The 12,224-nt window shown below is 55.4% G+C and overlaps 2 protein-coding genes across 2 annotated transcripts; both read left to right on the top strand.

Moving 5' to 3' along the window:
* Nucleotides 1–1,002: 1,002 nt before the first annotated feature.
* MRPL34 (mitochondrial ribosomal protein L34) lies at nt 1,003–2,082 on the top strand. The gene is made up of 2 exons (XM_011366843.2): nt 1,003–1,161; nt 1,391–2,082. The coding sequence occupies exons 1-2, from the start codon at nt 1,088–1,090 to the stop codon at nt 1,602–1,604; spliced, it is 288 nt and encodes a 95-aa protein (XP_011365145.1). The 5' UTR covers nt 1,003–1,087; the 3' UTR covers nt 1,605–2,082.
* A 1,000-nt stretch (nt 2,083–3,082) lies between these two features.
* On the top strand, nt 3,083–10,489 carry DDA1 (DET1 and DDB1 associated 1). Its single transcript, XM_011366842.2, has 5 exons — nt 3,083–3,225; nt 7,569–7,649; nt 7,867–7,918; nt 8,777–8,838; nt 9,811–10,489. The coding sequence occupies exons 1-5, from the start codon at nt 3,223–3,225 to the stop codon at nt 9,919–9,921; spliced, it is 309 nt and encodes a 102-aa protein (XP_011365144.1). The 5' UTR covers nt 3,083–3,222; the 3' UTR covers nt 9,922–10,489.
* The last annotated feature ends 1,735 nt before the right edge of the window (nt 10,490–12,224 follow it).

Raw genomic sequence — 12,224 nt, 5'->3', positions numbered from 1 at the left:
ATGATGGTGTGGGTAGGATGGACTTCAGAGGACAGAGGTTCAGAACACAGGGCTTGCTCACTCCCATCTCCTGGAATTTGTGGCCAGAGCTGGATTAGGTCCAGCCACCCACTCCTGCCCACTCGGAGTGCTCCTGAGAGACAAGTTTATTCTTGCACTAAATGCTCCCTCCTACCAAAGCTGGGAGATGCTGGGGTGCCTACAGGAACTCAGCCCTGAACCTGGCCCTTGAGGGGCCCCTAGGCTCCCATGTGGGGCAAGGTTGAGCTCGAAACAGGGACAGGGCTGGGGGAGAGACTATCTGAAAAGAGTTTTTAAAAGATGAATAGGGAACACTAAGCAGGGGAGGGCGTGTCTTAAATTTAGGATGTGTGTGTGTGTCGACGGATTCACGTGCCTACCAAAGGAGCTGAATATTTTCCCTGCGACAATGGGGAGCCATAGAGGGTGTGTGAGAAAGGAAGGGGCTCAGATCTGAATATTAGAAAAATTCTTCTAGAGCCCAAATGGGGGCATTGCCAAGGGCAAGCTTGCATTCCATGAGTTTTACAGATTAAGAAACTGGATCCCGAAAAGGAGCAGAGCTCATCTCAAGGACATCCAGCTAACTCGAACTCAGGTCTCTTGGGCTTACCGCCAAGGGGCGGAAACTTGGCTGGGGCCAGAGGAAAGCTGCCAGCCAGCTGTATGCCATCTGCCGGGCTCCCGCTGGAGGTGGGAGGATCAACCAGCCGTTTCCTGCAGCTGCCACCAGCTGCGCACGGCCATCCCAGGGTACCCTCTGTCGGTCACCAGGAGGAACTACAACCCCCAGCAGACCCCGGGATATAATGCTTGTACACACGCGCAGGAACTGCCGTTGGCTGGCCCCTGCTGGTCCACAAGGGGAACTACACCCCTCTTAGGGTATGGCCTCTCACGCCTGTGGTGCGCAGGCGTAGAACTACAACTCCAGGAGGCCCCCGCGGCAATGTGGGCTTCTCTGTAGAAAAACTACATTTCCCAGAAGTCTCCGTTCCACGGCTGCGTAGCCTATGGGTTTCGAAATAGTTGTCGCGAGCGACGGCGGCGTGACCCGCGGCTAGAGATGGCTCTGGTGGGCAGATCTCCGAGTTGTCTTTTGGGTCGCGTTAATAGGTCGGCGGCGCTACTTGATGTTAGGTGAGTCCTCAGGGGAACCCTCCCCCAAATCTGGAAATTAAGTGGTGTCGGGAGCTGGCGCCAGCTGTTTACCAGCCACATGACTTGCGCACGTATGGAGCGCTTTTTGCAGCAAGACTCTGTCCCGGCAGGGATCGGGAAGCTCAGAGAGGTTGCTCAGAGAGGTTGAGCGCCAAGCAAAGTCACACAGCGACCCTTCTGACCTTTCTCGCCTTCTCTGCCCCCGCAGGTGGCTTCAACCCCAGGCCTGGCTGGGACTTCTCGACTCCTGGGGACTCCCGTCTACGCAGCCGAACCGGGGCAAGGCTCGCGGGAACGAGTACCAGCCGAGCAACATCAAACGCAAGCACAAGCACGGCTGGATCAAGCGCTTGAGCACGCCAGCCGGCGTCCAGGTCATCCTTCGCCGCATGCTCAAGGGCCGCAAATCACTGAGCCACTGAGTGCGACGCTGCTGGTGGGACCTCCATTAAAGCATTTCCCTCGACTCAGACTTCTCCTGCTGCTTTTTGTGGGGAAGTTGGACAACTCAGACATGAGTGCTTCTCCAGTTGTGGGGTTGACCCAGAGATAGAAGTCTGGGGGTAGACGGGAAGAGGGAGTGAGAGGTCAGATCTTGGCCAAGTCCCTTTTTACGCTTTTGAATTAGGAAGAGTTTCACATTTATGGCAACAGCCCACCGAATAGTGCAGTGAGTGAATCCTGTGTACTCACCCAGCTCTGACCACCAATTATTCACAAACCGTTCTGACCCCTCCTGTGTTATTTTGAAGCAAATCTCAGGCATCTGGTTACTTAAATATTTCAGAATGCAGCTCTCCAAGATAAGGGCCCTTTAAAACGTAATCACAAAACTTTCACACCTAAAGAAAGTCAACAATTTCTTAATATCATTAAATGTCTAGTAAATGTTTAAATTTCCACTTGTGTATATATGTCTTAACTTTCACAGGTCTGGGAAGGCTTGTGGGGAGGTGGGAGAGGTTTGAATCCTCTACCTGCCCCTTGTGGATAGGCTGTGTGACCGTAAGCAAGACTTTATCCCCCTGAGGCTCATTTGGCTTTTATAAAATGAGGTGCTGTTTTCCTTTGTTGTGTCTTTGGAGTAATAATACTTATTAGCTTTCACTTATTGCATACTTTCTATGGGTCCTTTGCTCTCACCAGGCTGTCACTCTAGGGTTGCGGGGGAGGGGGAGAGGGGTGTTGATTTGTACCCTGCCAGTTTGGACACAGCGGAGTCAGGGCTAGGAGGAAGATTGTGAGGGCTATGGGAGCCCAGACGAGGCGCCTGACTTGGCCTTGGGAAGAATGCGGTCAGGGGAGGATTCTTGGAGAAGGTAGCAGGGTCTGGGAGGGCCCAAAGTGGAGGGGCTTGGACAGGGGTCAGGATAAAAGGTGGACGAAGGCCAAAGGTGCCCCAAATTTGGAGCCAAGGAGGTAGGACTGGATCCTTGGGGCACTGGGGAACCACGAGAGGTGTTTGAACAAGAAAGTCTGTCAGTTCAAAGATATTCAAAGAGCTGGTGCAGGAGCAGTTTAGATATGCTGAAACCTAAGGTTGGGACCCCGAGGAGGAAATTGGGAGTGTTAACGGTGGGCTCCCACCTTCCGGGGCTGCCATGAGAACCCAATAAGATACCATGTTAAAAAGCGTAGCAAACTTGGAGGAGATCTGCGGAACCTCCTGGAGTCGCGGACTACAAATTCCAAGAGGCTTCGGGGGCGCGGCCTCCGCCCGCTTCCGCGTTTCGCCGCCTCACTGCCTCCAAGCAGCAGGCGGAGTTTTGCTCCCTCAACTGAACTTGACCACGAAGGGTGGAGGCATGGCAACCAATGGGCGCTTGATTTACCAAGATCTGGCCACTGAGAGCTCGCAGAGGCCGCATATCCTGGGGCGGGGCTAGAGGGCGGACCAATGACGGGAGGGCGGCGGCGCCATCAGGGTGGGCTGTGCAGTGGCTGGAAGTTACAGTGCGGCGGGGGCTAAGAAGGCGGCTGTGGTGGTGGTGGCGGCGGCGGCTGAGGCGGTAGCTGAGGTGGTGACGGAGGAAACAGAAAATGGTAAGTGCGGCTGCAAGGCCCATACTCCCCCTCCACTCAACAAAATGGCGCCGCGGGCCCACCCACCTCCAGTAATCTCCGCGACCCCCACCTCCCTGCTCAGCCCCCTCGGGCCTGGCCCCGCCCCTCTTTCTGACCTATTACCTTCGACCTCCGGGCCCTGCTGTGAGCTTCTTGCTGATGCCGCCCCGGCTCTTCCGACCCCTGACCCATCTAGGATTCCAAGCCCTGACAACTCATTCATTTCCGGGTCTTGATTCTCCCGGAAGTCGCCTGGGGTGGGGATGGGGTCCCGCGAAACCCCCAGTTCAGGCCTCGTCCTGGGCGCGCTGGGCATGGGCATCTCCATTTCGGGAGGATTTGGTAGGCCGGCCTATAGGCGTCGGAGTGGGGGAGGGGGCTTGACATCGTGACATTCGGGGCATTGTAGCCGCCAAAGGAAGTGCGACATCGCGGACTGTCCGGTCCCCCAGAGCCCTGACCCCACCCCCACCACTCCGGGCCCCGACCTGCCCTAATGGGGAGCAACTACATCTCTCCAGTCCCCAGGTTCTTCCCCTGGTAAATGAGGGTAGTAATAGTCTAGATTTCATAGGATTGTGACAATTTAGGGAATCGACGTCGTAAAGGGTTTAGGGCAGTGAACACTAAACTGATGAGCTGGGTGACTCGGGTCCGGTGACATCCTCTCCCATCTGTCTCCTCATCTTGAAGTGGGGATAATGCCACCTGGTAGTTGGAAGATTAAAATCCCCTTTGGGCCACTTGCTCATCCTGGGATTTGGGTATGGTGATTCTTTGAGGTGTGGTCCCCCCACCCTTCACTCTTTGGCATGCCCAGGGCTGACAGGGCTGATGGAAGCTTTTGTCAGGACAAGTTAAAACCCCATTGTTCCTGGATCCAGAGTCCCAGCCCACAAATCACAGTCCTTGGGACGTGGTGGGGGATGGGCAAAAGAAGACTTCTGGTCAAGAAGGAGATGGGAAAATGGGTTCCTAGAGTGTGGGTCCTCAAGCCTGAGTATTGCCTTTGATTTATCACTGTATCCTCACTGCCCAGGCCCAGTCCATAAGAGGGTTCTGTTGGCTCTGCCTCTCCGGAATGCATCCTGAATCTGTCCATAGGTCCCTACCCTGGTCCAGGCACTACCACCTCCTGTTTGGACTCCTGCCTCCGCCCTGCCCTCTGGCAGTTTGTAAGTCACCTGGAACCAGAGGGAGCTTTTAAAGATATAAATCAGATTATAGCACTTTCTAACTTATAAAATATTCCAGGGGCTTCTTGTTGTAACCCAGATGAAACTCCAGCTCCCCCCACCCCATTCCCCCGCTCCTAAGGCTCCTACCCACTTTTGTGACCTCATATACACCCTCTCCACCCCTTCCTCCACAAGCTCCAGGCACACTGGCCTTGTTTTCATGTCCTCACACTCCATGTCTCTGCCACCCCAGGGCCTTTGCATCTGCTGCCCCTTCTGCTTGGAATGCTCTTCCTCCTGTGCGCATCACCTTCTCAGAGGGCCCTTTCATGACTGTGGGAGGCCTCAATGTCTCTCCTCCCTTGCTTTGGTTGGTTCACTGGTGGGCTGACAAAGGGGGTTGGCACACAGATGTTCAATGAGTGTTTGCTAAGGCAGTGGATGGCTTCTGGGCCCAGCTGTGTTTAGGATTTGTCTGGCCGAGGTGAAGATTTCTCTCTGTGTCTGAGGCCTTGTTTCCCTGCTTCGCTGACAGGAAGTACAGGCCAAACCCTGTCTTTATTCATTTATTAAGCACAAACGTGTTGATGTTAACAGCTACCTTTCAGGGAGCTCTGTGCAAAGTTCTTTCCCTGTGTTGCCTTACTGAGACTCAGAACAGCCCTGGAAGGGGGCCCCTTTGCGACCCCTGGTTCACTAGGGAGGAGGCCAGGCTAGGAGGTTACACAGCCAAAGAGGGGCCCAGCCAGGATTGAGTGCAGGTCTGAGGCTCCTGAACCTCTTACCACTCTCCACTAGCCCCATGTGAACGCCATCAGGGGCCCAGGGTGGAGTTTTGTCTTGCCCTCTTCTCTCAGGAAGGTGACAGTCCAGCGAGGGAGGTAGACATGTAAACAGGTGACCTCCTTGGGGTGTGAGTACAGCTCTGGCAGAAAACCCTAACGTGTGGGGAGGGGGTTGAGCTGGGTGTGGAGATTAGCAGGTGTTTCCCACATGGAGGAAGATGGAGCATTCCTGGATGGTGGCACAGCGTGGGCTAAAGGTGTGTGTGGCAGGAGGCCAGCAAGGACCAAGCCCAGCCAGAGCCATGGAGGGCTTTGAGCCAGGACAGGAATCTCCCTCCTCATGCTTTAGGTCTCAGACCCTACGTGTTGCCTCTTTTTGGCCCTTTGTGACCCCTCAGAGCAGCAGACCTTCCCCTGCTGTCCTGGGCCTCACATAGCATCTCAGGGCACCCTGTTCTCAGGGCCGCTTTACATTCACTATGCTGCTTTTGATCTACACCTGTGTTCCCTGCACTGGGTGCTCCTGGGGCCAAGAGTAGGTCTGCTATGCCCCAATCCTCCATGCCTCTGGTGCCCTGGTGTTCTGGTGCCGGGCATGGGCCTACTACATAGTGGGGGCCTGAGAAAGCCTGACTAGCTGTATGAAGCTACAGTCTGGGGCTGAGCTGGGGTGGGTTCCTGGGTCAGGGGAGTCAGGGTTGTGGGGCTCTGACCTGACTTTGGAGCAGTAGGTCACCCAAATGGGAGGGCCACTTCCTGTGTGGGAGCAGGAGACCTGTCTACATTCCAGTGTCCCTGGCTAGTCCATTGCACAGAGGTCTACTGGGGCTCCTCCAGAGGTGAGGATACCTGCTACCACCTATCCCAGAGGGTGGTGGCAGATCACCTGAACAGAGGCTTCACTCAGGGTGTAGCACCCAGGCTCAGGCATGGGGATGGACCTCTGCCCAGGTGGGCAGTTAACATAGCCTGCAGGGGCTCTAAGCCCTTGGATTTCAGACAGAGAAACTGAGGTGCTGGCATGTCCCATAATAGGAGCTTGGCCTCTGAGGTTGGACAAACCTGAGTACAAATAGGCTTCCTCATTTTCTTGTTGGAGCTGGATGACCTCGGATGAGTGCAGTGTGACTTTTTTTGTCTCAGTTTCCTTGTCTTTATGATGGTGACTCCAGATCAGGAAGCCCCAGGCCCAGGGCAGGCCACATGGGGAACCCCTCCCTGGCTCTTCCACTCCAGGCCTGAGGAGAATTGAACTGCTCTGCTGGGAAGTCACTCCTTGCCCCCAGCTCTAGGCCTTGATCCTTGCCCTCGCACTCCCAGCTCTCATGCCTCAGTTTCCTGAAGTAGACACAGCTCCTGTTGGCCTTTATATCCTCATCTTATGGCTGAGATTCAGCCTCCCTCTCCACCCCCTGCCCCAGAATCAGGGTCCTTCTGCTCCAGAGCCCTTGCCCTTGCTTGTGCAGCTGATGCCAGAGTGTCAGGGACAAACAACTTTCCAGGAGTTGGGCTATGGATGAATTCTGTTGCAGGCTTCCCGGCACCTTGTGGACCTCTGGCACCGACCACCTGCCCGAGGCAGCAGGCATCAGGGAGGAGCAGCCTGATCCTTCTCAGCGTCTGGCCCTTGCCCCAGGAGGCCTTCTGCCCTCACTGGGCAGCCTTTGGATATGGGGATCTCAGGAGCAGCCCCTGAGCTGCCCCTGGTCTATACAGCACTTTATGAAAAGCCCAGCCAACTCTAAAAACCTGACATTGACATATTAAACTTAGATTTCTGAGTTTTCTTGGAGTTAAGAAGTTTAGTTGACCCTCGGCTCCCAGTCCTGTGTCTTGGCAACCCCTTGTCCCGGCCACCATATCCCCTTTATTTAGGCTCCTGCTTTCTTCCCTTGTTTGTTGTCACACTGGCCCTGGAGGTTTTTTAGGGTGGATAAGACTTTCTCTATCTGTGTCTCTGTTAAAGGTGAATAAACAGAAACAAGACTGGAAGTTTAATAGTCAAAAAGCACAGAGGGCATGTCTGCAGTTGGATAGCCTGGTCCAACGCCCCTCCCTGCTGCTTGTTCATGGTGTGACTTTAAACAAGTGACTTGTGCTCTCTCAGTCTCAGCTTCCTCACCTCTCGCTGGATTTCAGGGCTGTTGTGAGGACCTGCACTTCTCTTGGGGTTGGTTGCTTTTTTTCTGGTGATTACAGTGTGTCCATCAGGTAGCCAGCTCAAGCATGGGTTCTGGGAAACTTACAGTGGAGCAGAAGTAAACCAGAAGTCACCTGGAAGCCCCGCCCACCACCACAGGTGCTCAGGAGAGGCTGGCCCCTGCTGGGTTTCTAACTTACCATCTTCCCTGTCTTTTAGGCAGATTTTTTGAAAGGATTGCCCGTCTACAACAAAAGCAATTTTAGTCGATTTCATGCCGACTCTGTGTGTAAAGCCTCGGTGAGTGCAGGTTCAGGGCGTTATGGGGGGACTGAGGGTGGTGTGTACCCCTCCCCCATCAGCCTCACCAAGAACAGGGACTGATCTTCAAGCCCAGCCCCACCCAAGATCTGCATACATCTTCCGATCTGCATTGGAGGCGGGGTACCAAATCCAGTGGTGGAGGGACCCCAGTCTACCTATACTTTTAACCTACCTCTTCCTGACCTTCCTGCAGAACCGACGCCCCTCAGTTTACCTGCCCACGCGGGAGTACCCATCTGAACAGAGTAAGTGGCCTCTGTCATTCTTTCCCATCCTGGCTGCTAAGGGGAAGAGCTGGAGGGTGGTGTCGGGGGTAACCTGTGGGATGCTAGTCAGCTCCCAGCTCTTGGAAACAGCAGAAGCCTGGCTTTCTAAACAACCCTTCTCATCTCCACATGATAGCATCCATGTCCAGTACTGCGGGGGCCTCAGTTGGCCCTCGTCTGTCATTCACTGGTCCTCTCCCTGTCACTTCACATCAAGGCAGATGTTTCCTGCCAGCTTCATGCCACAGATCCCAAGATGAGTATTGTGGGGTGGGAATCTAGCCCAGCCTCAGGTGGGCAGCACTGGAAAAGGTTTTCCAGGTGGAGGGGCCTGCAGGGAAAGGCCTGGAGCCCGCAGAGCAAGAGGTTATTTATTGTGGCCATGGTGTTTTATTTTAACCATGAAAAAGAATCCACATAGACCCTGCTGGATGGCTTCAGGGGCACAGCTTTGTAGATCTGTGCTTCTTGTTGGCCTGGGAAGACACACTCATGAGCCTATGTGTCGGGTCTCATCCCCTGCCCCGGGGTGAACACCCGCATGCAGCAGTGGACTCAGCTTTTCTGGGAAGCAGGGTCCCCAGAGCTGTTGGCTCAGGCCCCTGGCAGTGCCTGTGGGCTCAGGAGGGAAAACACTGGGCTTTCTGAAATCTGGGTTGCGATGCTGACTTGAGTCCCAGAAAGGCCACCCAAGGCAGAGATGGCCTGGAGGCCAAGGAGGGGTGAGCACTGTCCTGGGAGGGGCAGTGCTGGCCAGATTGGAGGCTGGGCCACCTGCAGCTGGCTTCTTGCAGCCTCTTCCTACAACTTTGTCTGTCTTTCCTCCTTCCTCCTCAGTCATCGTGACAGAAAAAACAAACATTCTTTTGCGCTACCTACATCAGCAATGGGATAAAAAGGTAAGGCACAGGGGGCTCAGGTGCTGGGACTCGGGGAACACAGTGGTGCCCATCATGTGGGCTCTGGGTGGCTGGGAGACCGGGTGTTCGAGTGGGGTGTTGAGGGCTGAATAGGAGTTCACCAGGCAATCTAAGATATGGAAGAGCGTTCCAAAGGAGGGAATGGCTGTGCAGAGGCCACAGGGCCCTGGTACTCAGGGATGAGCAGGGACTTGGACCTCTGAGGCCTGGCTCCCGTAGCCTGCAGCCATCATGGCCCTGGTGGCAGATGGGCTCTAGTGCGTGATTACCTGGAATCCGTTCAGTGGTGAAACGTGTGCATGATTAAAATCCAGGCAATACAGGAGGGTGTAGGTGCCGTGAAAAGTCATCTCCCCCACCCTTCTCCCAAGAGGCTGCCTTTTTAACACGTTTTACTTTATCAGAAATTTTTATGTGTTGCTTTACAATGCAGTCAAGTTTATTTTTTCACCTAACATCGAACATAACGACAGCAGCTTGTTCTGGGCAGTGTTGGAGGGGGACCCCATGATGAAGCGACTGCTCAGGCAACCCAAGCCCCTGGCCCATGCTGGCCCCTCCCCCAGTCCCACAGGCCTTGATTCCCACCAGTGGAAGGGAGGTTTTCCAAAACCAGGGCCACTTTGCTCTTCTCTGGCAATGCATGGGCTTTTTCAGGGGCTCATGAGGGCCCTTTGTCCCCTGGCAGGGTGCATTGTTCCTCTGAGCATCTTGGGTCATGTGTGGTTTGTTGTGAGCTGTGGTGTCTCCTTGCAGTGTCCATCACAGGCCCTCAGCCCCAGGGTGCTTGTGGCTTAGCAGGGCAGGTTCGGGTGGTGGGAGGGGCTGCCCATCCAGGGGCGCTGGGTCTACCGCACTGTTTCGGGCCCAGCTCTGTGACCCCTGCAGCAGGATTTTGGGAGATCACTCAAGAGAAGACTCATTGTCTCCTCTCCTTCCCCTTCCCCCCAGAATGCTGCCAAGAAGAGAGACCAGGAGCAAGTGGACCTCGAGGGTGAGAGCTCGGCGCCCCCCCGCAAGGTTGCACGGACCGACAGCCCGGACATGCACGAGGACACTTAAGACTCACACTCCCCCATAGGTGCCTCCTGTCTTGTCTGCTCCTTGCCCGCCCGCCGTGTGTAAGCGCCCTGCCCACCCCACCGGCCCACCCATTCCCCACCATGCACACCACTTCCAACCTCATAGGAGCCGATGTATTTATTTTCCTTGAGTCTTTATTTATGCTGTAAAATGTACCGAGCGATGGTTAAAGGGGACGTCAGACCCAGTAGTGTGATGTTGGTAGATGCTTCATAAAAAACGTTGTTATCCATCCCCTTGCCCCAGATTCCCCTCCTCCTGCCCCCTAGTCCTCCAGAGAACTAGAGCGTGTCTGAGAGGGTCTAGAGAGGGGCCATGCTTCAGCTGGGCGGCAGAGGTGGGGCCCTTCTCTCCACTCCCACCCTCTGGTCCAGCCTTAAAGACTTGGCCTTGAGTCGAGTTCCACCGAAACCTATTTTGTGCTCAGACTCTGCTCTGAGCTGGCACCACCAGAAGTCGGCCCTCTCGGATCTTTCTCTTAAGTCGTTTTATCATGGACTTGTTCGTGCTCCGTGTCCACCCCAATAAAAGGATCTTTCCTATTTGACCTCGAGTCTTTGCTCCACGTGCCTCAGCTCCAGAGGACGGAGCCACTGAGAGTTCTCCCATCGTCACCAAGAGGAGCTGAAAGGGGCCCCCAAGCACTGGGGCCCCAGGACCAGCTGGATTCTCTTGTGGGCCTGCTGCAGCCACCTTACTCAGAGCTAAGACCTGCCTGGACCTACCCTTTTGCCTCATCTGTCAACTATCCCTGAGGATTATGACACCCCCAAGAGATGGTCCACGCCACCAAGGATGGAGCTGTGGCAGATGCCATACCCTGGACATTGGCAAGCATGGCAGCATGCCCACCAGCCACTGTGTGGCTGGCTTCACGCGCCCCCAGCTTCAAGAGGAGGCATGTGGAGCACGGCAGAACATGGGGGGCATTCAGTCTCTAGGCAGAAGGTTCAAGGTCCTGAGCACTGGACCTGGGGCCGTGGGGAACACTGCTCCCCACACTAGCCCTGAGCAGGGGCTGCAGTGTCAAAGCTGAGGGTGGCAGAGGGGTAGACCACAGAACTGGAGTGGGTGCCTGCCCCAGATTGTCCCTGTGGCGGGGAGGGGGGGCCCTTCCTGAGTTTGACTGCTCAGGCCTGGGCTGCCCAGATCCTCCTGTGTTGGCAGGTTCCATACTAGGCCATCCAGCTGTGTTATGGGGCCAAGGGCTTTGCCTCCCAGTTGTGGGCAGTATCCATAGCATGGGCAGTTTTTGGGGCACTGTAGTCACAAGACAGGTGCTCAGGAAGTACAAGCTTGCCCTTGGTTGTGTTGGGGTGACCGAGTCCCTGGAGGCTCTCAGACCTGCTTGGAATCCCCAGTCCTGGGGGCTGGTCCAGCTCTGGGCAGGTCTGTGGCATCACCGATTATTAGTGACTGAGAAGCTGGCAGGACTTCAGCTTCAAAGTCAGGGCAGAGCAGGAGCAGGTGGCACCTGCACCCTTGCCTCCCCAGCCTTTTCATTCTGCCAATGCTGTCTGTGGTGCGGGTGGACAGGGGTCCCACGGCTGTGCCCCATTCAGACCTCCCTGTGCTCTTGGGCGCAGGTCCTGAAGCTGGCCTCCACCCATACCTCCTACCTTTGGGGCCCTCTTACTCCTGTTCCTCCAAACACCTAACTCTGCTTTCCCACACCTCTGTGCCTTTGCACAGGCTGCTCTCTTGCCTCCAGTGAACCTTTGACTTTCCCATCCCCCTACAGTGCCCCTTCCTCACACATGCTCCCCCAGCCCTGGAACAGGGCCCATTTAGGCTCCAAGACTTTGGATATGGACATGCTTGAGGCATGGAGAGACATAACATCCATCACTGATCACACATGGAAAAGTCCCAGCAACTCCAGTCTTAACAGCTGGGCCAGTGTGGCATCCCAGCCACTCGCCCAAAACATCCCATCTGTCCAGGGATCCCCAGAATCTACCGTTTCCTCAGCATTTCAACTTGGGTGCAAGGTGCCTTCCAATTTTCATGCCCCAATTTCTTCCCACTGCCTGATGCTTCAGATGGAGGCCTGGGAGGCAGGTGTGCCAGAAAGTGCAGCTGAGAGGGACTGTGTCAGCCCTCCCCCACTACTACCACCCTGCGAGGCTGAAGCTGACTCAGGCCCAGCACCCAAACTGCTGAGTCCTTTCAGCACTTTGAGATTTCTTCCTTTGTCTAGGAGGCTGAAGACATGGCCTGAGGCTCTGCAGCTCCTCCCAGGGGCCCCAGGCCTGGAGTCGGCCCCCAAATCTGGGGCGTCT

This window comes from Pteropus vampyrus, unplaced genomic scaffold (assembly GCF_000151845.1).
Source record: "Pteropus vampyrus isolate Shadow unplaced genomic scaffold, Pvam_2.0 Scaffold126, whole genome shotgun sequence".
Lineage (NCBI taxonomy): Eukaryota > Metazoa > Chordata > Mammalia > Chiroptera > Pteropodidae > Pteropus > Pteropus vampyrus.
Note: the sequence above shows the minus strand (reverse complement) of the source record. Positions and strands in the feature narration are given on the sequence as shown.

Coding starts and splice junctions, on each gene's coding strand:
- MRPL34 (XM_011366843.2), top strand. CDS start 1,088: ATGGCTCTGGTGGGCAGATCTCCGAGTTGTCTTTTGGGTCGCGTTAAT. Junction 1,162..1,390: donor GCGGCGCTACTTGATGTTAG/GTGAGTCCTCAG, acceptor CTGCCCCCGCAG/GTGGCTTCAACCCCAGGCCT.
- DDA1 (XM_011366842.2), top strand. Junction 7,650..7,866: donor ACTCTGTGTGTAAAGCCTCG/GTGAGTGCAGGT, acceptor ACCTTCCTGCAG/AACCGACGCCCCTCAGTTTA. Junction 7,919..8,776: donor GGAGTACCCATCTGAACAGA/GTAAGTGGCCTC, acceptor CTTCCTCCTCAG/TCATCGTGACAGAAAAAACA.